Source organism: Meriones unguiculatus, chromosome 4 (genome assembly GCF_030254825.1).
Source record: "Meriones unguiculatus strain TT.TT164.6M chromosome 4, Bangor_MerUng_6.1, whole genome shotgun sequence".
In the NCBI taxonomy this organism is placed as follows: Eukaryota; Metazoa; Chordata; class Mammalia; order Rodentia; family Muridae; genus Meriones; species Meriones unguiculatus.
Genome location: NC_083352.1, coordinates 112,807,432 through 112,830,250, shown reverse-complemented (window position 1 = coordinate 112,830,250; position 22,819 = coordinate 112,807,432). Strand labels below are relative to the sequence as shown.

Here is a 22,819-nt window from a genome sequence, read left to right as displayed (position 1 = left end):
CCCAGAGCCTAAATGCTGCCTGGGGTTCCCAGGGAGGTAGGGATGAGGAACAAAGCTGGATGTGGCCTTTGGGGTTCGAGTGGACAGCATGCTGACCCTTTGGGTCCGCCAGTAGTAACAGCCTGGTGCAGTTCCCTGGCACTGGCAACCAAACCCCTGCTAATAGCCCTGGGTCTAAGAGAATGACCGCCTGCCCCGAAGTGGGACCCTTCACTGCCACTGTGCACAGCCCCCAAGGCCACCCCAATTCTGGCGCCCTCCCACATGGGACCAGCTTAGGTCTAGACAGGTGTGGCCCTTGAGCAACCTCATCAGCTGCCCCCTCGAAGCCACCTGCACAGCTGCCTCCAGCTACTGTAAAAATCCCAAGGTGTCATGACTCACGCCTTCCCTTCCAGAGCATGGGGGCAGAGAGGGCGACAGTGCTACATTTTAAATTGAAACATGATTTGAAATTAAAAACACTGACTCACACTGAGCAGCTCGGAGGCTTCTCTCTCAGCTGCAGGCACGGCCTCCAGGAGGGGGGAGGGGAGCTCAGCCAGGTGTGCAGACAATGTCAGTATCTCCTCCATCCCGCTCTCTCCGTTTTTTTTCCCATTCTTTGAGACACGGTCTGAGTAGCCCAGTCTGGCCTAGAACTTCCTGATGACCCGACCTCAGCCTCCCAGAGACTGAGATCACAGACCTGCACCCCACACAAGAATCTTGAGCTGGCCTTGGCCTGGGGCAGGTAGGTGAGTTTCTGGTAGGAGGCGTGAACCGAAGCTTGCAACTCTGCAAGCTGTCGCCTGGGCAACTCCAGTCTGTTGCAGCAGCAGCAGCCTGTCCAGTGCCCACCCACCGCACGCCGCCCCATGCAAGGACACCACACACCCTACTAAGCATGTTTACTTGAGGTTTTCAAATGAAACGATTTTAAAGGAGTCCATAAGAACCCCAGCAGGCAGGGGCAGCGGAGGCCTCAACCTCGGAGCGTGAATCTGCAACCTGAAGAGCTCTGGTTCGCTGTTTCTAAGTCCAGTTCTGCTGTCACACATGTGGTGGCAACCTTGGACTTGTCCTTCCTCTGTTTGCTGGCCCACGCAGCGGGAAGGTGAGCTTGGGCTAGTCTCTTAGGTCTTTTCTCCTTTTCTTATTTTTCATTTTATTTATAGCTGGGTGTGGTAATTCCAGCACTCAGGAGGCAAAGCTCAGCAGATCTCCGAGTTCATAGCTAGCCTAAGCTACATAGTGAGTTCCAGCCAGCCAGAGCTACAGAATGAGACCATGTCTCAAAAAATAAAATAATATAAAATAAATTCTTATTTATTTGTATGTGTGTATTGATCTCTCTGGACACAAGAGTGCCCTGGTATATATGGGGAGCTCAGAAAACAATTTACTCGAGCCAGGTCCCTCGTTTCCCCACATCGGGATCCAGTGGTTACCAGGCTTGGCAGCAAGTGTTTTTACTTACTGAGCCATCTCGCCTGCCCTATGGGATAGACCATCGAGCCATAAGGGAGGCTGCCAAGGGGACAGCTTAAAATGTTCTCAACATTCCAAATGCTGCGATGCTTTAATACAGTTCCTCGTGCTGTAGTTGACTGATTAAACAAAACGAAATGAGCTAATGGGGAGATGAGGCTGCATTACATAAATTCAGGTTTATTGGAAGAAGCACAGAAGGGTGAAGGGGAGGGAGGGAGAGAGGGGAAAGCAAGCACAGAGAGTAAGAGTAGAGAGACACGGAAAAAGACAGAGGAGAGCAGACACAGAGGAGAGACAGGGTAGAGGGAGAGGAAAGGGCAGAGGGCGAAGGGGCGGGAGAAACCAAAATGTCTGGATTATATAGTGAAGGCGCACTGGGAGAGGAAAGCCCCGCCCTAGGTAGAGGGCAGGGTATACCAGCCACGCCCTACAGCGAGTAGAGAGACCTAACAGTACTGACCCAACCATAAAATTAATTTCACTGCTACTTCTTAACTCTAAGTTTGCTGTTATGAATTATAACATAAACATCCTGTGTTTTCTGATGGTCTTAGGGAACCTCTGTGAAAGGGGCAAAGGGGTCACGATCCACAGGTTGAGAACCACTATTCTAGACCGACAAAGAGGCTGGTGTGGGTGGGTGAGTGGTTAGGTTCCAGGAAGTGGCAGGCCTATGGGGATGTGGGATTTTATCCTGGTGAAGTAGAGCCTTGGAGAGTTCTAGAAGAAGAAAGAAGTACCCAAGTTTGTATTTCCAGAAGGTCTCTGGCAGCTCAGAGAAGACACTTTCCAAACTCTTCACCCAGGGCAGAAGAACAAGGGCTACTGAAGCCCAGGGGCTCACAGTAAGTCACCGAGAGCCTAGAATGAGGCTCAGCAGGCCGACGCCAAGGAACTTTGCACACAACCATGCCCCATAGACACTTGGGAAGTCAGACCACAGGAATGGGCATGCAAAGGCCACGGCAGAGCTGACGTTGACTAAATGCTCAAACTCAAATCCTTATGCTTACATGGGAAGCATTCTGACCCATTGACCCGTCTCCCCAGGCCCCATACTCACAAATCTCAAGAAGACATTCCCAAGTTCGTGCTGAGATTGAGGCTCGGGGTGTAAGCAGTACTCCAGGGCAGCCAAAAAGTCCTTATGGACCTCCAAGATGTCCTCAATGTTAGAGAAGAGGATCTAGATGGGACGGAGATGCCAGAGTCAATCCGGGTTCAGAGGGAGCCAGGACGTTCCCATAACAACCTGCACCCCAGGCTGCATAAACAGGCATCAAAGGTGGGGTTTCCCTGGGCCAGCAGCTGCTGTTGGCTTGGATCCCACCAGCAGCTGCTGCAGAGGCCAGTAGCTCACTTGGGCTGGACTGTCCCATTCACTGGTAAGACACAATCTCCACAAGCGAGAAACCGCTCCTGGCCCCGCTTTATCCCTGAGAACTGGAGGCTCAGAGAGCAAGGGCTGACGTCCAGCCAGCCAGCTGTGGAGGTGTCAGGGCATCGCTCTGTGTGCAAACACTACCACACTTGGAAGCTTTGGACATATCCATACTCAGTACAACGCGCACCAGCTCGTACGTTCACGCGGCCACCCTCCCACAATAGAGCATGGCGGAAGGGGAGGGCCAGGGGCTGGAGTCGGAGCCTACTCCTCAGTTACTGCCAGGCCTAGAACGGCCAGAACCTCGCCCCCTCCACCCCCCAAGTGGGGGCTGCTCGTCGCATGAAGGAGGTCAGGAGAATCATCTGACCATTGTTCACTCTCCTGTCAGCCTGATTCAGTGGACATGGTTGAACCTGGTTGTGTTGAAGGTAACATTCTGGACCTTGCTGTTATACTTACTTTGGGAAAGGGCTGCAAAAATTATCTGTCCCTTGAGTGCATACCCAAAAGAAACAAGAAATGTTTCCCGCTCAAAAGACATACACAGAAATGGTAAATAGATCCAGAATGGAAACAGCTCAAATATTCACTCATGGGAGAACAAACTGTGCCACTGTCACAGTATGGAATATTACAGAGCCAGGGAAAAGCATGAGCCAGGACTGCACACTGCAATACACACAAACCCCACAGATGTATGGTGGCAAAAGACACCAGACACAAATGAGCTCATTGTCAGAAAAGTTTAAGAACAGGCAGAATCTATCCAGCATTGTATCAAAGCAGATACTGAGACTCATAAACAAACTTTACGCAGAGTGCAGGGAATCTTAGGAAAGAAGGGGGAGACAGTAAAACCTGGAGAGGACAGGAGCTCCACAAGGAGAGCAACAGAACTAAAAAATCTGGGCACAAGGATCTTTCCTGAGGCTGATACTCCAACCAAGGACCATTCGTGGAGATAACCTAGAACCCCTGCTCAGATGTAGCCAATGGCAGCTCAGCCTCCAAGTGGGTTCCCTAGTAAGGGGAACAGGGACTGTCTCTGACATGAACTCAGTGGCTAGCTCTTTGACTGCCTCCCCCTGAAGGGGGTGCATCCTTGCCAGGCCACAGAGGAGGACAATGCAGCCAGTTCTGATGAGACCTGATAAGCTAGGGTAAGAGGGAAGGAGAGGAGGACTCTGTGGACTTGGGAAGGGGCATAGAAGAAGATGAGGGAGGGATGGTGGGACTGGGAGGGGCTGAGGGAGGGGACTATATCTGAGATACAAAGTGAATAAACTGTAATTAATATAAAAAATAAAATTTTAATTAAAAAAAAAGAACAGGCAGAAACAGGACTGGGTGTGGCAGCGAACACCTCTGAACCCTGCACTTGGGAGGCAGGGGCAAGGTAGATCTCTGAGTTTGAGGCCAGCATGGTTTAAAGAGTGAGTTCCAAGACAGCCAGGGCTACACAGGGAAACCCTGTCTTCTAAAAAAGAAGAGAAAAGAAAGAAAAGACAAAAACATCAATGGCAGTGGAATCCTCACAGCTACACTGTGGGGAGGGGGGCTGGCTAGAAGGGGCAGAGAGCCTGCTAGGCATGGATGCTCCCTTCACTGGTGAACCCAGGGGTGGTTCAACCAAGCCCTCAGGACTTGTATCCCTTGCTGGGTGGAGGTTAAGACTTGACAAAAAGGCAATTTCTTAGAAACTAACAAGGCTCAATTTTAAGTGACAATAACGGCTTCCAAACTCTAAGAGTGTATAACAAATCAATATACTGTAGGTGCTCAGTGAGTATCTGTTGAGTGATGAATGAATGAGTGAATGAATGAAGCACATAGGTCCCTGAATACAGACATACCTTCCCCATCCCCGCCATCCCATCCCCAGCTGTGCAGTGGCACTGCCTAACAGCAGAGCAAAAGCGCAGGCTTAGAATTACCAACATACATGAGACTGGCCAAGAGCCAGGACATCATATATGGTAAATCCTGGGTACCTTAAGATGCACATATCCCCTCGTACCCATTTCCCCCTGAACCAGGCCATTCAGAACACAAAATAAAAGGTTTCTAGAAATCGAGGTCAGAGCGCTGGCCAGCACCGGCCTCTGAGGCACACAGACGGCCCATTGATACCGCCCAGACTCCCGAGCGCCACAGCCAGAATGAAGCTGGCCCAGTGACTCCTGGGCCTGTCCTGACAGTCCGTGCCCACTACAGGAGAAGGAGGACGGCAAAGCCAGGCTCCCTGGACACTTAGGGAGGGACTTTTGCAGAGGCACCAAGCTAGACAGGAAGAAGTAAGAAAGACAGCCATGAGGAGTCTCTGGACTGGAGAATGGGGCCTGGGGTGCACATTCCCCACTCCCAGCGGAGGCATTCCTTGCAGGGTTGCTGAGGGCAGGCTGGGGGTGCGGGCAGGCAGTGCCAGCAAATGAGGTCTGGAAGGAGCAGAGCCAGCAGCAGTAGCAGCAGCAGCAGCAGCCCCGTCCTCACCTTGACATTCTCCTCTGTGAGGCCCTTCTCCACGGAGTCGGCCACGTTCTGCCGGATCCGCTGCAGGAATGCCTGCGGAAACACAAGCAAGCAGTGATGAGTGGCTGCATCTCTAATTCCAGATGCCCCTGCCAGAGAGGCAGCGGTTCAAATGCTGACCAGGCCCTGAAAGGTTGCATAGTTGAGGTATAGGGACAAGGACTGAAAGGCTCCCTGGATGACAGGCTATTTTCCTGGGCCGCCACACACAGAGACCCGCACACGCACTTGCACACTGATGGTCAGCCAAAGGCTTACTGAGTATCTACAATACAATGCCTGGCCCAGTGTGGCACTACAAACGCAGAGGCCCCGCCCCCAGGAACCTACAGCCCAAAGAGACACCCTCCCGCTTGCTTCCTCATCCAGATAGCTCGCAGGCCACTCAACAATGACCGCCAACCTGTGGTGTTTTCTCTTTTCATGCTTTAAGGCATTTATAGGACTCAAAAGAAAATATATATATAATGTCAAGAACATGACGCCATCTCTTTTACACCCCAGCCCTACCCCTCTGAGGTCCTCACTGTCCCCCGGGGCAAACTCAGCTCCTGGGATCACAGACGGTCACATGTACAAGCGTGTGTTTAGGCACACACACAACTATTCTGTCTCTTCACAACACTAAAACTGCAGGACACTCCAAGCCAACCGAGTGCTCACGCGGGTTCAGAGGCACTGCCTGTCCCCTACACACTGGAGCAGGGGAGAAGATGGCCAGCTGGTGTCACCAGATGTGATGACAGGTTTGAGGGGGGATTCTGGGATGATATTCCACGCCCTTGTGCATTCTAGATGGGTACCTCACCACTGGGCTGCATCTCTAGACCAGCCCTCCCTTTTTGATTAAAAAGGAAGAAGCAGAAGAAGAAATTAGGAGTTTTTTCATATCTCCCAATTCACTTTCCCTCCCTCCTTCCCTTCTACCCTTCCTTATCTTTTGCCTAATATGCAATCCTCCTGCCTCCGTTCCCCCCCCCCCCCCCGGTGCTGGGATTACAGATGTGCCTTTTGCAGGGCTAGAGGAAGACACTGCTATTGGGAGGAAGCTGATGTGCAGTGTAAGAGCAGAGAGACCACAGTGGAGGAATCAGCGTGTGCTGAGGAGACGGGATGGCAGCCACAGAGCCTGAGTGGGAGAAAGAGAGCAGAGGAGATGCTGCTGTGGAGGCTGCAGGGTGGCCAAGGATGGGAGAGAGAGACCCAAGCAAGCACCTGAGGGAAACTGAGGCCGGTTTCCCAGAAAGACTTCAGGTTTAGATGTGAGGCCCGGCCCAGGCTGACTGGGCCGTGGTCACACAGAGACACCTGGGAAAAGGAGTCCATGGGCTTGTTCCAGCCCAGGGGACCAATCAGCTCTCAATCAACCTGTCACATCCAGTTACAGCGAGGGCCCAGTGGGCCAGGCAAGTGTGCGGTCTCCCCGCTTTGATTTAATTGACAGCCAGTCCCACCACGCCGGCCTAAGGAGATGTACCAGGGAGGTGCCAGGGAGATGCCAAGGGAGGCCGAAGCAGGTGGCAGGGGAGTGGCTGGCCCTTCAACTCTGCTGACAGATCCTTTTCTGTCACCTGGACTGACGCCCATACTGTCCTTGTAAACAGGGCCTTCGTGAAGCAGCACCGGCTGGTGTCCACGGGCAGGCCACAGGCGGAGGTGCCCCTGATTCCACCTACAAGCCACAGGCGACCTCGGGTGGCGCTGCACTTTAAATGCCATTAAGCTAACTGATGAGCATGTGCGTTCACAGGTCCACGTGGCTCCGGGGAGTGCAGACAACAGAAGCCCCATCTACCAGGTCCACACGCACCCCAACCATGGCTGTCTCAATCCTAACTTCCCACGGTCCCTCAAGATCGGTTAAAATACACTGACCGGATCCAGCCAATGCTCAGCTTAACTCTCCGTGACTGGTGGCTCTGAAGCTTACGGTCTTGACTTGACCTAAAAAATCACCAAGGAGCCACACTCATGACCCTCATCATGGGCGACAATCTGGCTGGGGTGCCGGACAAATAACAAGCAGACAGCAAGCGGTGTACCAGCATTCCTCTCTCTTGCTTCCTCACAGCAGGTGCAGGAGAACCAGTTCTCACTCCTCCTACCACGCCACACCCACCCCACCCCACCCCCGACATGATGGGCTGTGTATCCTTGAACTGTGAACCAAAGCAAACTCCCTAAGTTATTCTAATGAACTCTTGTTTCTCAGCAATGAGAAAAGCAACTAATACTACTGTATTTTTTTTTTTAAGTCCAGACCTTCCGTGGCACTCCACCCTCCCACACTGGAGCCACACACACTCTCAAGCCTGCCCCAGGACCTTTGTAGATGTTCTTCCTGCTGACCTGTTTCCCCTCCAATTCTGCCCTGAACCAGCTCTATCTTATCCATCAATCACCTCTTCCAAGAAGCCCTCCTTGCCTTCTGCGGTTGTTACCTCCTTACCTTGAATGATTAAAAAAACGTACGCTTTTAAGAGTCAAACTGGCCATGATAAAATGGGAGCGGGGCTAGGAATCTTAACCTCTACAGAGGTCAGGTATGGAAACCACTGCGTTTTGGTGTAAACTACAGATCTTCCTCCATCCTGCTGTGTGACCTCAGGAAAGTGAACTAGCTTCTCTTAAATCTCAGTTTACTCTCTCCCAAATATGGAGCTCGGAATGTGTGCGTGTGTCAGTGTGTATGTGTGTGAGTGTATCAGTGGATATATGTGTGTGGTTATTTATGTATGTATGGTGTCTGTATGTGTTTGTGTGTGTGTGTGTGTGGTAGGTTAGGAAGGCAGGGACTTCACAACTCTTCTCAAAGTTGGACCCTCATGGCAGAGAGCACTACCTGGCCCACAGTACACCTCTAAGAACATGAGGGGCCTGACGCAGGGCAGGAGCCTCAGCTCAACTTGGAACAGCTGAACTTGCTTTCTGAAAGGACACAGTAGGAATGGTTGCGGGCAGAGGCTCCTAGAGGATGCAGCAGGCAGACCTGGGGTGCCTCGGCAAGGGAAGCAGTCTCCAGTCACCCAGACAGGCAGACAAAGGTAGCCCCGCCCAGCCCAGGCGCCCAGGAGGGCGGGCAGGAAGCTTGAGTGCCACTGGGCTGACCTAGATGGGGCTTCCTGTCCCGGTTCCTTCGCAGGAGCTGGGCTACCGCTATTGTGCAGGGACAATGGGAGGCTCAGGCCACCCACAGAGGACGTGCACGCAAGCCAACATGACGGGCACTGGGCACCAGGAACAGCTCGTGACCTGGAAAGAATGGGCCAGCAGGGGCTCTGGGCCCAGGCACAGCAACCCAGCTCCACCACCCTGCAGGTGGTGCTGGCATCCTCTGTGCTGGCTAGCTCTATCTTATCCTATCTGTCGAGGGTCCCTCTGAGCGACCCTGCCCAAGACCAGGGGACAGTGGAACACTTAGATGGCTGCAGTTCACATCTTGGGGACCTCCCTGAAGCAGGACAGCATCCTAAGATGCTCCCTGTGGCTCCCCGGGGCCCTGTCCACTGCTGGACCACCCTGACCCCCGGCATCCAACCAGCCCTCTCATCCCAATAATGACAACAATTATGACATACATCAAGGATGCAGACCCATCATTACGCAGCTTGGACAAACGCTAGCCAGGCGAGGGCTGCTGAAAACCACGGAGCCAGGAGTGGTAGAACAGGCTGACCAGCTGTGTTTGGAGACCTGGGGCGCTGGGAAACAGTATATATACTGTATATCCTGGTCTGAGCCACAGTCACAAGAGACTGAGAACACAGGGGTCCCAGGAGTACACGAAGGGATGCGTCTGCGTTAGCCGTGCTGCTGTGTTAACATCAACTCCAGTGCGGTGAAGCACAGAAGAACCTGCTGCAGAGGTGAGCAGCTGGGAGGCGCCACCAGGACGCCATGTTCTTCAATCCCACATAGTCTTCCACCCTGCCCGTGCTCATGTGCACCTCTAAGCAATGCCAGGTGACAACTCTGGGCCCAGAGCCCTCCTCGATGTGCAGGGCAGGGCTAGGAGCAGGTCTCAGCCATTCCAGGCAGGAGCTGACCCACAGACAGATGAAGAACCTGACCAGGGCACACTCCAGGGAAGTGGGAGGTGTTGGAACAGAAGCTTGCTGGAGACAGCAAGCCCACCACCAAGTCTACCTCCTGCTCTCCTGGAGCTGACATCACTAGTCAATCACACCTATTTTTCCTGTTCAGCCATAGTTCTTGGGACCTTGAATACTTGAACATCAAGAGCCCTGCTTCCTAGAGCCTCCATCTCTGGTCCTATTGACCAGCAAGTACGGTGCCATCTCTCCACATGGCATGAGGCTTGTGTGTCCCACCACGTGACTCACTCCACGATGCAAATGGCTGTCTCTCCCCACACTCCATGCTTTCTGGTGTGCCTACTCCCAGCTAGGCCACTTCGTTTGTGTGATTCTTGGTAACCAAAGCTGTTCCTTTCCTTGTCTAATCTCAAACATGAGTGACTGCCATACTACCAATACTGCGCCCAGTGTCAAGTGTCCCACTGTCAACAAGGCCTCCGTGAACACATCCCCAGGGTGCAGGGTGACTGAGTTCTTCTGGGAGAGCATCTGCCAGGCTCGGTGTGTGAGTCCCCTTGGGGACAGAGAGGCTGCCTGACTCAGGTGTGCAAACCGCTGCATGGTGAAATGGCTGGATACAAATTAGGGACACAGACTCCTGACTAATGAGCATCAAATAGACCAATGGCTTGACTGAGCCAAGTTCAAGCAGTGCGACAGAGCTCTCCTGACCCCACACCCAGACGGAGGCTCGCAGGCTCTCAATGGTTCACACACCAGGGCCTCAGACCACAAGAGAGACCTTGTCTGTCGATTCTACAGATAAGGTAAACTGAGCCCTGGGGAGGAACCAAAACCACTGAGCAAAAACCTGAACAGGGACAGCGGGCCCCAGATACTTGTGGGACACACAATGGACGTGTCTTCAAGGTCCCCATGCAGAGCTAGGGCACAGCAAGAAGATGAGCATGATCAGTCAGTGATGTCTCTGCCACAACTGCAAGGCCAAAAGAGCCTTTCTCAGAGGAGGCACCCATCACAACCCAGACAGAAGCCTCACCTGTCCGTGTAACCCTGAGAGGACATGATTCTTCTGCCTCCACACCAGCCCCAGCCTCATGGCCTCCTTGAAGCCCAGCTCCACCGAGGCCTTGGCACTCACCATCTGATGCGCCAAGTGAATGGGAGACATCCCTAGAATGGCCTTCCTTGAACACAAACACACACACACACACACACACACACACACACACACACACACGAGTGCCCAGCAGTGGGGTAATCTGCACACCATGGAACAGGACGGCTGTGTGCCTGAGGCTATCCACAGAGCCTTGTACTCCACAGCCACTTGAGGGTCCACTCAAGGGGACAGAGAATGGGTTCACTCATGACTGTCTCTGCTGCATTGTGCCCAGCCCACGGTGTGGCCTCAGGAAGCCCCCGGCAAGGAGGAAAGCCAGAGGGAGGGTGAGAAATAAGGGAGAGAAGTCGGGAGCTATCCTGACTATCACACGTGCAGCCCCAGGACCATAGTGTTTCAGGTTGTTCCGGTTTTATTTTAGCTTTTCTTTTGTTTTGAGACCAGGTCTTGGGTCTCTCTATGTCACACAGGTTAACATCAAACTACTGAGCTCGGTGATCTCCCTGTTTCAGCCCCCGAAGCAGCTGTGACTACATGGGTGTACCATCACCAGCAACCTAGCTCTGAACTCTTCAGCTCCAGGAGCAAGGCTCTCTCCTGTGTGCCCGTTTTACAGGTGGGGAACTGAGGGCGCCTAGCTGTGAAGCACCCACTCAGAGCCGCACGACTAGGGTGCGGTGGTCTGGCCCGGTAGTGAGAACCCAGCCCAAACACGCCTCTCCAGTGAGTGACTGCGGGCCACAGATGGCCCCAGCTTTCAAGGCAGGAAGGCAGCTGCCTGGAGACCCACACCATCTGTCGGGAGCCACAGTCACAACCCAGGGGGGATACATCGCTCCCCGGAGATGCAGGACTGAGCAGAGCCCTGAACTCATTCCTAGGACAGACAATGGCCACGTGAGCTGCTGGGGGACAGGGACCCTGTCCCCAAGGACACCCACACCTTGGCCGGGGTGACCTCACTCGACATATGGTGAAATCTGAGAGGCCTGGTGGGAGACCCGCCCACATCACACCACGCACAAAGGAAAGAGAATGCCGGTGGGACTCGGTTCCCATTATGACCAGCTGGCCAAGGGTCCAAGAGAGCGGAGACTCGGGGACCAACAGCGCCCTGGCAGCAAAGTCAGGAAGAACAGTAGTTTAACACTGGTCGGCGGAAGGGCTGCCACAGCCTGCTCCCTGCAGAACTCCCCCCAAACACCCAGTGACCCCGCAAGGGCCCCAGTCCTGGTTTGGATCCTAGGAGGATCTTATGTCCTCGAATGACCCGCTTTCCTGTCACCCAAGGGATAGCAACACCCCAGGCCGGCACAGCTGTGTAATGACAATTTCGTGAGACAGCAGTCCACTTAATGACCTGGAGAAAAGCCACTGATGATCCCTCAGCCGGGACAATGATCAGGGACAGGGGAGCACACAGGGTCTCAATTTCGTTTTTGGCTCAATAAACTGCCTGAGCCTTACGAGCGCAGGAACTGGGCCTGTCGGGGCCAGGAACGAACGCTGAGCAGTGCAGAGGGAGCTGCAAGGGTCTAGCTTTGCCAGTGACTCACCCATCCCCACCCCACCCCACCCCACCCCCACCCCACCCCACCCCCACCCCATCCCCACCCCAGGCCTTAGTTACCTCCTCTATAAATCAGGGGAAAAATAAGTGCTCCGGCTGCAGCCAGCACTACAGAAGCCAACACTTGACACCCAGGAGTGGCGTATGCACAGAAAACGTGCTGGAGAACACCTAACCCCCCCCCCGCCCCTGCAGATTACAGGGGTCTACGGGGAGTGGGAACTGGACGTGAACAGGTTCCTATCACTGTGTTTCCTGAGAAAGCTTCAGGCATCTGTCAGCCACCACTGAGGAGCTAAACACCCAATGTGACCACACCACCGGCATGGACACACCCGCACACCCCGTCCTGTTGGTCCCTGTGTGGCTCAGGCTTGTTTGCAGTGCCTGAGATGGAGCCCAGGACCTCATGGTGCTGGGCAAGCACCTACTGCTGAGCTACATCCCCGGCTCCCCGCTCGGCTTCTGTAACAGTGCAATGGCTACTCTATCACTGTCAGCTTGACAAGGTCTAGAACCACCTTAGCAGACAAGTTGCTAAGTGAGGGATTCTCTAGGTTCGGCTGTGGTGGGAAGACCCCTCCTGAGTGTGGGGGCTGGGCACCATTCCATGGGCTGGGGTGCTGGACTACATGAAAAGGAGACAGCAGATACAGCGTGATCAGCGACCTTGAGCTTCTGCCGCCATGGCAGACTGCACCCTGGAACTGTGGGCCAGAACAAGCCTTCCGTTCCTTAAATTGCTGTTGTCAGGGTATTCTGTCATGGCAGAAGACTGACACAGCAAGGTTCCATAGGTTGCCTAGGCTAGCCCTGAACTCGCTCTGTAGGCCACACAGGGTTAGAACTTGTGCCTCCTGCCTCAGCCTCTCAAACAGCAGAGATGACGGGCCCCTACCACTAGGCCTAGATTATTGGTATCTCTCGTAGTCTGTGTTTTCCATCCTGAACTTAGATACCTTTGCCTCCCCAAGTCTGCTGCAATGACAGAGGACAGTGTGGCCTGTCATCAACAAGAAAACCACCTGCCCCACCCTGTACACCCTGCCAGAGCCCAGCAGACTGTCCCCACCCCCAGCCTCGGGAGGCACCCAGCACCTCTGAGTCAACGCTGTCTCTCTTGTAAAGGTGACCCGCTCACTACCTAGGCTTCCTGGAACCAGTGAGCTGGCTGTGTGATTAGACAGCCAGCTGCTCAGATGAGAGACTGACGGAGAGGCTGGAGCAAGCTGTCTGAGAAGCTGGTGTCTGAGCAAAGGGATGGGGAACCCTGGGGGGCATCTGGAGGAAGCCCTGGGGCTTCCTAGACTGTCCTGTCTAAAGCCCCTGCCCCTCCACTGTTTTGCTTCCTCCACAGTCGCGCTGGTGAACAGTCCCACACCAGGGACTGCACTTGTGTCCACTCATCAGTTGGTCTGTCCACTTAGGCTGCTGTGGTGTGGGAGAGCCTCGGCTGAAGCCCTCAGTACATCAGGTGCGTCAGACCCATCAGTCAATCTCGAAGCCCCAATACCTTTCAGCCCATCCCCCTTCCAGACCTGATGCCCCACCAGAGAGGAACTTAAGGCAAAACCCAAGTTGCTTCAACCCGCTGTGAGCCACGCAACGCTGGGGGAGGGGAGGCCGCAGAGGGAAGCAGCCTCCCCCACCCAGCCCCACCCATTCCTCCCCTGCCAGTCCGCACCCAAGGCCCACTCAGCTCCTGCTCTACGGCAACCCACACCTTTCGGTTGGGCCTGCAGAGGGTTTTCTGCCTAAGTCTGAATATCAGACATCCCATTAATGCCCCAATCCTTTGGGGAAATGGGCACATGGGTCTCCAAGCGCCCATAAAGCTGAAAGTAGTTCAAGCCCACGCGCGTACCACCTTCGCCCAGGGCAAGCTCCCTCAGTTCTCCCGTCCCACATGCTCATTGCTGCCTTCCCTCTCCTGACTATGGGGGTGGTCATGAGTGCGAAACCCTCTCCCACCACAGATGCAGCTAACACAAAGCCTGAGGAGGCTTCCCAAACCCACCCGGGGTAGACATCACTAATGGAGCACAGACCTTTGCCTGCTGAGTCTCCTCACTGTTATCCCCTAGATCCATAACCTACCCTTGAGTCCCTCCTACTCAGACCCTAGCTCCTCCCTTTCCATTTTGAGCCCTTCGGTTTCTTTTTCCTGTGAACAATGGGGTCACCACAGCTGGATTAAGACAGGGGTTCTCCACCACGTTTGATATTTGATTGTCTGGGGTTTCTGCAGAGACGGGGGTGGAACCCATGTGTAGGACATGCCACCTTGATATGTGGGTGGGTAATTTCTTCTATGGGTGGCTTCCCTGGCTTTCTCCCTCTACCCAGACAACCAAACCTGCCTCCAGATACTGCCTAGGTATGAGCCAGCTGACCCAGCTAACAAAACTGCCAGTAGAATGTGCGTCTAAGGTTCAAGTGTTGGCTGTGCCCCAGCTTGCTGTGTCCCAACAGCCTTTCTGGGCCTTGCCTCCCTCTTCTGAGGAATGGAAACGTAAGGAGCAGTACCCTGTCTATATCTCAGCTCCCTCCTCTGGGAAGAAGGGAAATAGGATGGCCCCAAAGGCTTCTTTTCAGGTGCTGAAATAATCCTGGCAGCGGTGATGATGACCAACTCTGACTGCTCGAACCCTGAGTCCAGAGGACTGTTATATGCAGGATATAGGACACACTGTCAAAAACAAAAGCAAGGCACCCTGCCTGGAGAGACAAAGTGGGGAAAAAGCACCCTGAGAGACCTATGCTTCGGCCACAAAAGCCTGCGTGCATGGCAGGTGGCTGGGAGCAAAAGTGACGAGCCCACAAGCCAGCAATGTCTGGGAACAGACCTGATTTAGGTGGCATTTCCTGCCGGAATTTGAGGACAAAGCAGAGCCAGTCACTCAAGGGCCCCAGAGCCCAGGGCGGGGCAGCTGGTCTCCTGGGTCCGACTGCTCCTGCACTTTAGGACAATGGATGGGATACGCTGCTCTCGATGGCGCTGACACTTGACATCTGAGACAATGGCTCTGGGATCCCCCCCACACCCAGGTCCAAGGGTTAGCTCTTCCCCCCTCCACCCCCATCTCCCCAAACAATTGTCCCTGGACAGGCTTTAGTCCAGCCCCTCACTCTACAAGGAACTGTGGAGAACCAGGAAACACGGCACAAAAGAAAGGGTGACAATAGCGGTGCTCCAAACAGGACAGGAGGGGGGCAGCGGCCATGCAGCCCATGCGGCTGGAGGTTTTCTTGTTTGTTCTGTGCAGCAGCAGCTGTGACCATGGGGAGGGGATTCCAAGGCAGCAGAGGCTCCTGGACACAGAGCACGTCTCAAGATCAGACCGGCAGGGTTTCCCTGCTGTCCCTCGGGTGTGAGCAGAGCTGCCCACAGCTTCCCTGGCATTGCTTCGTTCTATCGGCCTTACCCCACCACACTGAAAAACAGATGGACTGAGGCCACTGTTCTAGAGCATCCTCCGTAGTGGACCTAGCTGAGATCCAACCTCTGGGCTGTCCAGTATCCAGGCAGTGATCTTCTGCAGCGTCCACTCTGGCCCAGTCTCATGTCCCAACTGTCACTCACTTCCCACCTCTGACTCCTCATGAGGTAATGGCATAAAAGCCATTCCCTCAGGCTCTGGAACAGGTTGTTTGTCCCCAGGGTCTACACCAGCCTAACTTTCAGCAATCAGGTGAAGAGAAGGACATCTTTCAGGGGAGATCAAGGGGCCCAGTGACTGTGGCCAACATGGAGCTCTTGGGGAGGCCCACCAGCCTTGGGCCACTGAGGCAGGCTGACGGTGAGCTCCCAAGCTATGGGATGGAGGAAATGACCTTGAAATAGAGAGTGCAGCCAGACTGTCTGTGGGTCCAAGGTCATCCAAGGACCCAAAGGCAGACAGAAGATCAAGGGTCAGATGCAGAGTTGGCCTAAAGACACAAACTGTGGGCTGTGAGCAACTTCTAGAAGCTGGAAAGACAGGTCAAGGAATCCCTCTTACCACAGAGGCTCCGTGGACAACCTGACTTTAGCTCCTAAGGCACAGTTCAGACTTCTGACCTCTAGAAACATGTGCTAAGTTTCTGTTGTTTTAAGCCTAAACTTTATGGTGACTTGTTACAGTCATGGGGTAGGAAAAGCATGGAGGTTGCTGGGAAATGGTGGTGGCGTGTACCTTTAAACCCAGCACTTGGGAGGCAGAGGCAGGCTGATCTCTGTGAGTTTGAGACTTTTGTTGAGGCACCAATTTTCTTTATTCCCAGGCCGTTTTGGCTCCACTAGGATCCCTTCTGCCTTGTAAGATTTCTTGTGACAGGGTTTGAGTTGGAATCCAACTTGACCAAGCCTCAAAGCTTGACCAAGCTTTTGTTTTGTGTTGTTTTACTTTGTTATTTTTGTTTTGTTTTGTTTCAAGACAGGATTTCTCTGGGTAGCCCTGGCTATCCTGAAACTCACTTTGTAGACCATGCTGGTCTTAAACTCAGAGATCTGCCTGACTCTGCCTCACAAGTGCTGGGATCAAATGTGTGTGCTACCACCACCTGGCTCAAACCTCTCTTATCTTAAAGTACATTCCTACACAGAGGACCTGGCCAGCCTGGTCTACGGATCAAATTCCAGGACAGTCAGGGCTACACAAAGAAAACCTGTCTCCAAAAAGACATAGATAGGTGGATGGATGGATGGATGGATGGATGGATGGAACCCATTCTTAGCACTCACCTTGGAGATACACAGCACCCTTCTTTCCTTGAAGCCATGGCCCAGCTGCTCCTCCAAGGCCTGCAGCATCCCTGTTCTCCCTAAGCAGGTCACCTGCTCCTAGTTCAGCTCTGGCCAGAGGTGGGGCTGCTCACCTCCTACACTCTGCATACATACTTAACATCACCACAGCTGAAACTACAGCTTGAGTCCCTCAATCAATATAGGGTCATTCCCCCAGCCTAGCCCTTCTGGAGCCACAGGAAGGCCCAGGCTCACTCTCTCCTCATTCACATTTTGATTTACAACTAGCATCTAGCACTTGGCATAATACATTTTGATGAGTTGGTGGATGGATGGATGGATGGATGGATGGATGGACAGTTGAGTGAGTGTATGGGTAGGTGGACAAATTGATAGATAGGTGGGTAGATAGATGGATAAAGGATGGGAAGATGGATGGGAGGGAGGGAGAAAGGAGAGAGGGAAAGGAGGGCAGAAACCCCTTTCCCCCGTCTGCCTCCCCCATACACAGCATCAATTCCAAGACCCGAGGGGAAATATATGCTGGCTGGTGATCTGGGGTGACCTCCCCTTTCTCTTTGAGACTTAAGTTTCCCCATCTGTACAATTCGGACAGTGCTACAATCACTACCCAGGACCTGCTGCCCTGGGTTCTGAACATGGCCTGGACACAGCCTCTCCATGGGCCTGGGAATCTGCTCCTGGCCTGTAACCACTGGAGATGTTCTTGACCCTCACTGAGGTACACACAAGCCCACACAGCACTAAGCAGGAACCTGGGCCTGAGCACTCATTCATATAAAGAGGCTTTAAGAGAGGAAACCGGTTCCTGAGTCACTGGCCTACCCCTGCATGGTGGCTCAGGCTGAGGCCCTACCCAGAGCTGCCCACATGGAAACTGTGCCTTAGGACCCTTCGTTGAGAGAGAAGCCACCTTCCTCATGGGTCCTCTCTGTGAAGAAGGGGGAACAGGAAGTCTGTCTACTCTCAGATTCTGAAGCAAACAAGGAAAAGGTTGGGGTGCCCGTGGGGTGAAAGCTGAGACGAGGACTCTCCACAAAAAGAGACCAGCGTTGGCTACGCCAGGGGGTCCTCTGGTTAGGACATACGTCTCCCACTCACCATACATATCCACCAACATTTGCTTTACAGTTAATAGGTATTACCAGGCTCCCCTGTGCCAGTCTCACATGTGACACAGCCCACGGAACAAAGACACTGCTGCTGTGTGTCGCTTCCCTCCAACAATGGACTTGAGAGAGGCCCTGAATGTGACCTTGACATGATGTGGCCAAGCAGGAACATGAGAAACAAAAACAGGAACGTCCAAGCTGATACCTAAATGAAGCTGAGGAATCAGCTTGTGGGCATCCAGGGAGTCTGTTCCTGACACAGGACAAATAGCACGTGCAAAGGCACTGAGGTAGCAGCAACCCACCCGTGTTCAAAGGACAGCGATGCTGAAACATAGAGGCAAGAATGATGGGAGGAAGAAATGGACCCAGAGGCCCAGCAAGAAACCCAGTGTGTAGCGCCCTGTGGACCAACAAAGAATCTTTGACTTTCTTCTGGGTTAGGTGGGAGTCATAGAGGGTTCTAAGCAGGCGAGGGACCAGGCTGAGTGTGGAGGAGGGACTGGGAGGAGGTGCGAGGTGATAGTAGACTGAAAATAGAGCCCGTGTGATTACTAAGGGGGAACGTGGGAGAAGAGAGGAACATAAAGGCTGCCTCCTGGCTCCCTGGCTTCTGGCCTCCAACACACTTAGACCAGAGTCACTTTTTCAAAAACAGGGCAGGCTGTGTTTTGGACGGTATGTCGTATGAGAGTCCAATCTGAGGCATTTTCAGTAGACAGGCCGCTTGTCAGCAAATGCTTGCACAAGATCGATTTGGCTGCAAGCATACTCTGAAGAGGTCTGAGCAAGGGGACCAGCAGGCACCATCAGGGCAGGTTGTGTGCACGAGCCAGCTGGCAGCTAAAGCCAAGGGACCAAGAGGTAGGCTGGGTAAGCGGGGTGGGGGTGGCAGCGAGGCTGGGGGTGATAGCTGCTGCTTGGGGTTATCCTCTGCCTTCCCACTGTGGCACTCCCCATGCCCCATCCATGATAGATGGGGAGCCCAGGCCAGGCAGTGGGAGAGCAGGTACAGAGGCCCTGTGGCAAGGGCCTGCTTGGTGTGTGAGCAAGGCTGGAAAGCAGGACCGAGGGGCAGCAAAGGGCATCAGGAATGCAGCTCAGTGATGAGAGCAGACACCAAACCATGAGGGAAGGAAAGGCAAGTCTATTCTAAACAGAACATGACAGGCCTAAGGAAGGAGGCTATGTACCAAATGGTATGGAAAGGGCCCAGCAGGGAAAGATGCCCCCAACCCTCCTCAGTGTCCTCAGTGTGCAAGGCAGAGCCAATGGTCCCAGAGCCAATGGACCCAGTCCTCCTTCCCCCAAACCAAAAGCCTTCCTTGTCTCCATCTATGAAATGTAGACTTGAGACCTGTCCATCCTTGCTTGGGCAGGGGTGTCTAATGGGTGATACTGGGGCTGAGTCATCCAGACCCCATGCTCAGGGCTGTTCACCACCCAAAAGCTTCCCTGGCTACAGCATCTACTAAGGGAACCATGTGGGCCCCATGCGGGCCCCACTCTGCAGCAGCCCCATTAGGCTCTCCGGCAGCCAAGGGGTCTGAGGAGGTAGCACCCGGCAACCAGACACCTGCCTAGCAACAGTGTGATGGGATGACAGCTGGACTCCATGGCAACTGCAGCTGGGGGCCCAGAGGCCACATATGGCTTTTGGAGGGTACGGGAAGGGGTTCACAGACTCAACTCTAAGGCAACATGACTCGCAGGGCCTCCCAAGACCAGCAGGTCCTGAGTTGCAGGGCACAGAGCATGGGGCCAGCCTGAGTTGCATGCCTCATCTTGGAGCTGTGCAGTACTGAGCCTGAATGGTCCACGTGGCGTTTCTAATCATTCGGTCGGTGGATTCTGCGAGTCAATATCTTCAGTAGCAGTTACGAGCCCCTTCCTACAAAGACCCATGGAGAGGCCACCTACCAGGAGCTAGGCAATGCCACAGATGAATCCTGGTTGACACTGGCAGCTCCCATGGTCCTCTCTTCCTCTTGGCTGCCAGCGTTCCAGATCCCACAACCAGAGCCACCCACGGAGTTCCCAGGACTTAGACACAAATGCCTGCAGAAGCCATGCGTTTGGGGAAGAAACGAGGCCAACCGGGCTGGGGACAAGAAGGAGGACCAGTGGAGACAGCAGATGCTGATGTGAAAGAATGGCCAGCGCTCTCCTGTCCAGCACCAGGCAAAGGTGCAAACAGACAGATGGACTGTCACTGGAGACATCAAACATGCAGCTTCTTCGTAGGATTTTCCAACTTTAAAACCCCTTGCTAGTTTATATTATAAAATCGTCTAAGAAAAGGCAGAGAAACTAGAAAATCTGCAACAATTTTGAGAAAGAACATTGGGACTCCCACGGCCCAATCTTCAGAATGACTTGAAGTCATAATAATTATGATGGTACTCGGTACTAGGGGAAGGGCGTGGGTCTGTGAAAATGAGCAGACACGTAAGCGGCCTCTCACAAGGGCAGGATGTAGCTGAAGCAAAGATGCGAAAGGAAGCCAACAGAGAAAGGCAGTCTTCAACAAACAGTAAGTACCCCAGCAAACAGACACAAAATACAGAGTAACACACCTCCCTCAACGACACGATTAGCACAAAAGAAAACTCAAGACGCACCACATGGGCTAGGGCGTGACTCAGTGAGTGAAGCGTTTATGCAAGCATGAGTTCAGGTGAGAAGCCAGGCCAGGCAGCACACACCTACAACCCTATAGCACTGCACAGCTGAGCAGGTCCGGGGATCTCACTGACCAACCTTGCCAACATGCAAGGTTCACGTTCAGTGAGAGATTCTCTCTCAAAAATTTAAGATGGAGAGACATAAACTAAGACAGGCAAAGTCGGTCTCTGGCCTCCTTAAGTAACTCACAGGCAAGCACACCCCAACATACATGTACATATACCACACACGTACACATACCATACACACACACACACACACACACACGACACACAACACATAAACACACTACACACACACACATCACATCACATCACATCACACATTTAAATACAAATTTTAAAACTATGAAACCTGAGGAAGAAAACAAAGGGAAAAAAAAAATCTTTGCGGCTTGAGGTTAAGCAAGGTGACGTCAGTGTCACTTGTAAGTGACATTCAGAAGCACAGAGAAAGACAAGTGCCAAATCAGCACAAAAACTCTTTTCTGCTATGCAAAAGACACAGCAAAGACAGTGGAAAAACAAACCAGGCGTTGGGGAAAATATGCGTAAATGGCATTCTGTCGAGAGACCTGTGTCCAGGCTCTAACACTAACCCCAACAGAGAAACCAACCTGACTTTTAAAGTAGTTTCTTACGTAACTTCCCCTGGGGAAAAACGCAGAAATCTCTATCACTCCAGGCGGCCACAGACCGAAGGGACACCTCCCAATGCAAGCCCAGCTTGGTGAACCGATGAGTTTATCAGGGTTCCTTCCAAGAGCATGGGTGACTCCGAACACCCCACCCCAGCCTGCATAGTGACTCACAGAAACTGTACCACAGGAGTCTCCATCCCAGCCACCCTCCCTCCTCGACACACTGTAGTGCCCCGAGATCGTGTGCAGCACAATCGGGCAGGAGGGAGCCGTGCCTAGAATCCTGGGGGTCGGTCTGACGACCCTCTCTGATCTCCTGATGGCCTTGTGCAGGTAGTCACCACCACTATAACTTATTTGATTTTGTTTGTTTGTTTGTTTAGTAGTATTTCACTGATTTGTTTTCCTTGGGGGGAACATGCAATGGTGCGCCTGGGGTGGTCAGAGGAGACAGCATGCAGAAGTTTGGGGCCAAACTCAAGTTGGGAGGCTTAGAGACGAGCGCCTTTGCCCACTGAGCTAGCTCACCAGCCCCAGCTACTCTGATCCCAAGATGGCGCCGGCCATGCATATCAGGCCTGGAGGTCAGGGTTCTACTACACAAGCAGAAACATAAAAATCGTAAAAGTGAGTAGAAAACAGGCGCATGGAAATCACTCAACACCATCAGTGAGGGAGCGGCCGAGGAAAACCACAACCTGGTACTTCTACATGCCTGTCAGAATGGCTTAAAAGGCAAATTGCCAATACCAAGTGTTGTCAAGGAGGTGAACCAGGTCCTGGTAGTGGGATTCTCCTAGTGGAAAGCTGAAGTGACCCAGTGCCCTTACAAAGCCACACGCAGCTTCATGAGCTGCTAAACACGCATTCTCCACACAGCCCAACAACTCCACTGGTCCTGCTGTTTATTCTGGACAAATGAGAGCTCAAGTTCACACAGGAGCTGTGCATACACACTTAACATTGGATGTCCAGGTCAGTCAATGATGGAGGAAGACGCTGTGCCCTTGGATGAATCAAGAGACTAAACTGGCGGTGACACAGTGAACCATGAGATGCCGCCGGCTCTAAAAGGAACACACTTGTCACAGCGAGACCCTAGCTAAACCCCGCGTGCTTTAGTGTGACTCAGAAGACTATATCCCTGAGTCCCACACACACAGCATAGGAGCTTCACCTCCAGGAACACTGTCTACAGTGAGGCATGTATGTTCCAGAAAAGACAAAACTATGGGCACAGGAAATAGATGAGGGGTGTGAGAGTAGGCACAGACCCAAGGGCATGGCTCCTCAGAGGCAACAGAAGGTTTATGGAGGGCAGAGTTGCTCTGTACCTGGGCTGCTGTGGAAATTAGCTACACGCACGCACGCACACACACACACACACACACACACACACACACACACACACACCAAAAAAGCCATCTTTACTATTTGTAAATTCTAAATGTTAAATCTGTTTAAAATATCTCTCTATTCCTCCATGCAGGAGCAC

At 53.1% G+C, this 22,819-nt stretch overlaps 1 protein-coding gene across 1 annotated transcript in view; it reads right to left on the bottom strand.

Moving 5' to 3' along the window:
* The window catches only part of Prex1 (phosphatidylinositol-3,4,5-trisphosphate dependent Rac exchange factor 1), a 147,727-nt gene that overhangs the window by 76,891 nt on the left and 48,017 nt on the right, over positions 1-22,819 (bottom strand). The window contains exons 2-3 of the mRNA XM_021637937.2: positions 5,351-5,422; positions 2,537-2,659 (exon numbers count right to left, since the gene is read on the bottom strand). Coding sequence (XP_021493612.1) covers positions 2,537-2,659; positions 5,351-5,422 — 195 coding nt within the window. The remainder of the gene's footprint in view (positions 1-2,536; positions 2,660-5,350; positions 5,423-22,819) is intronic.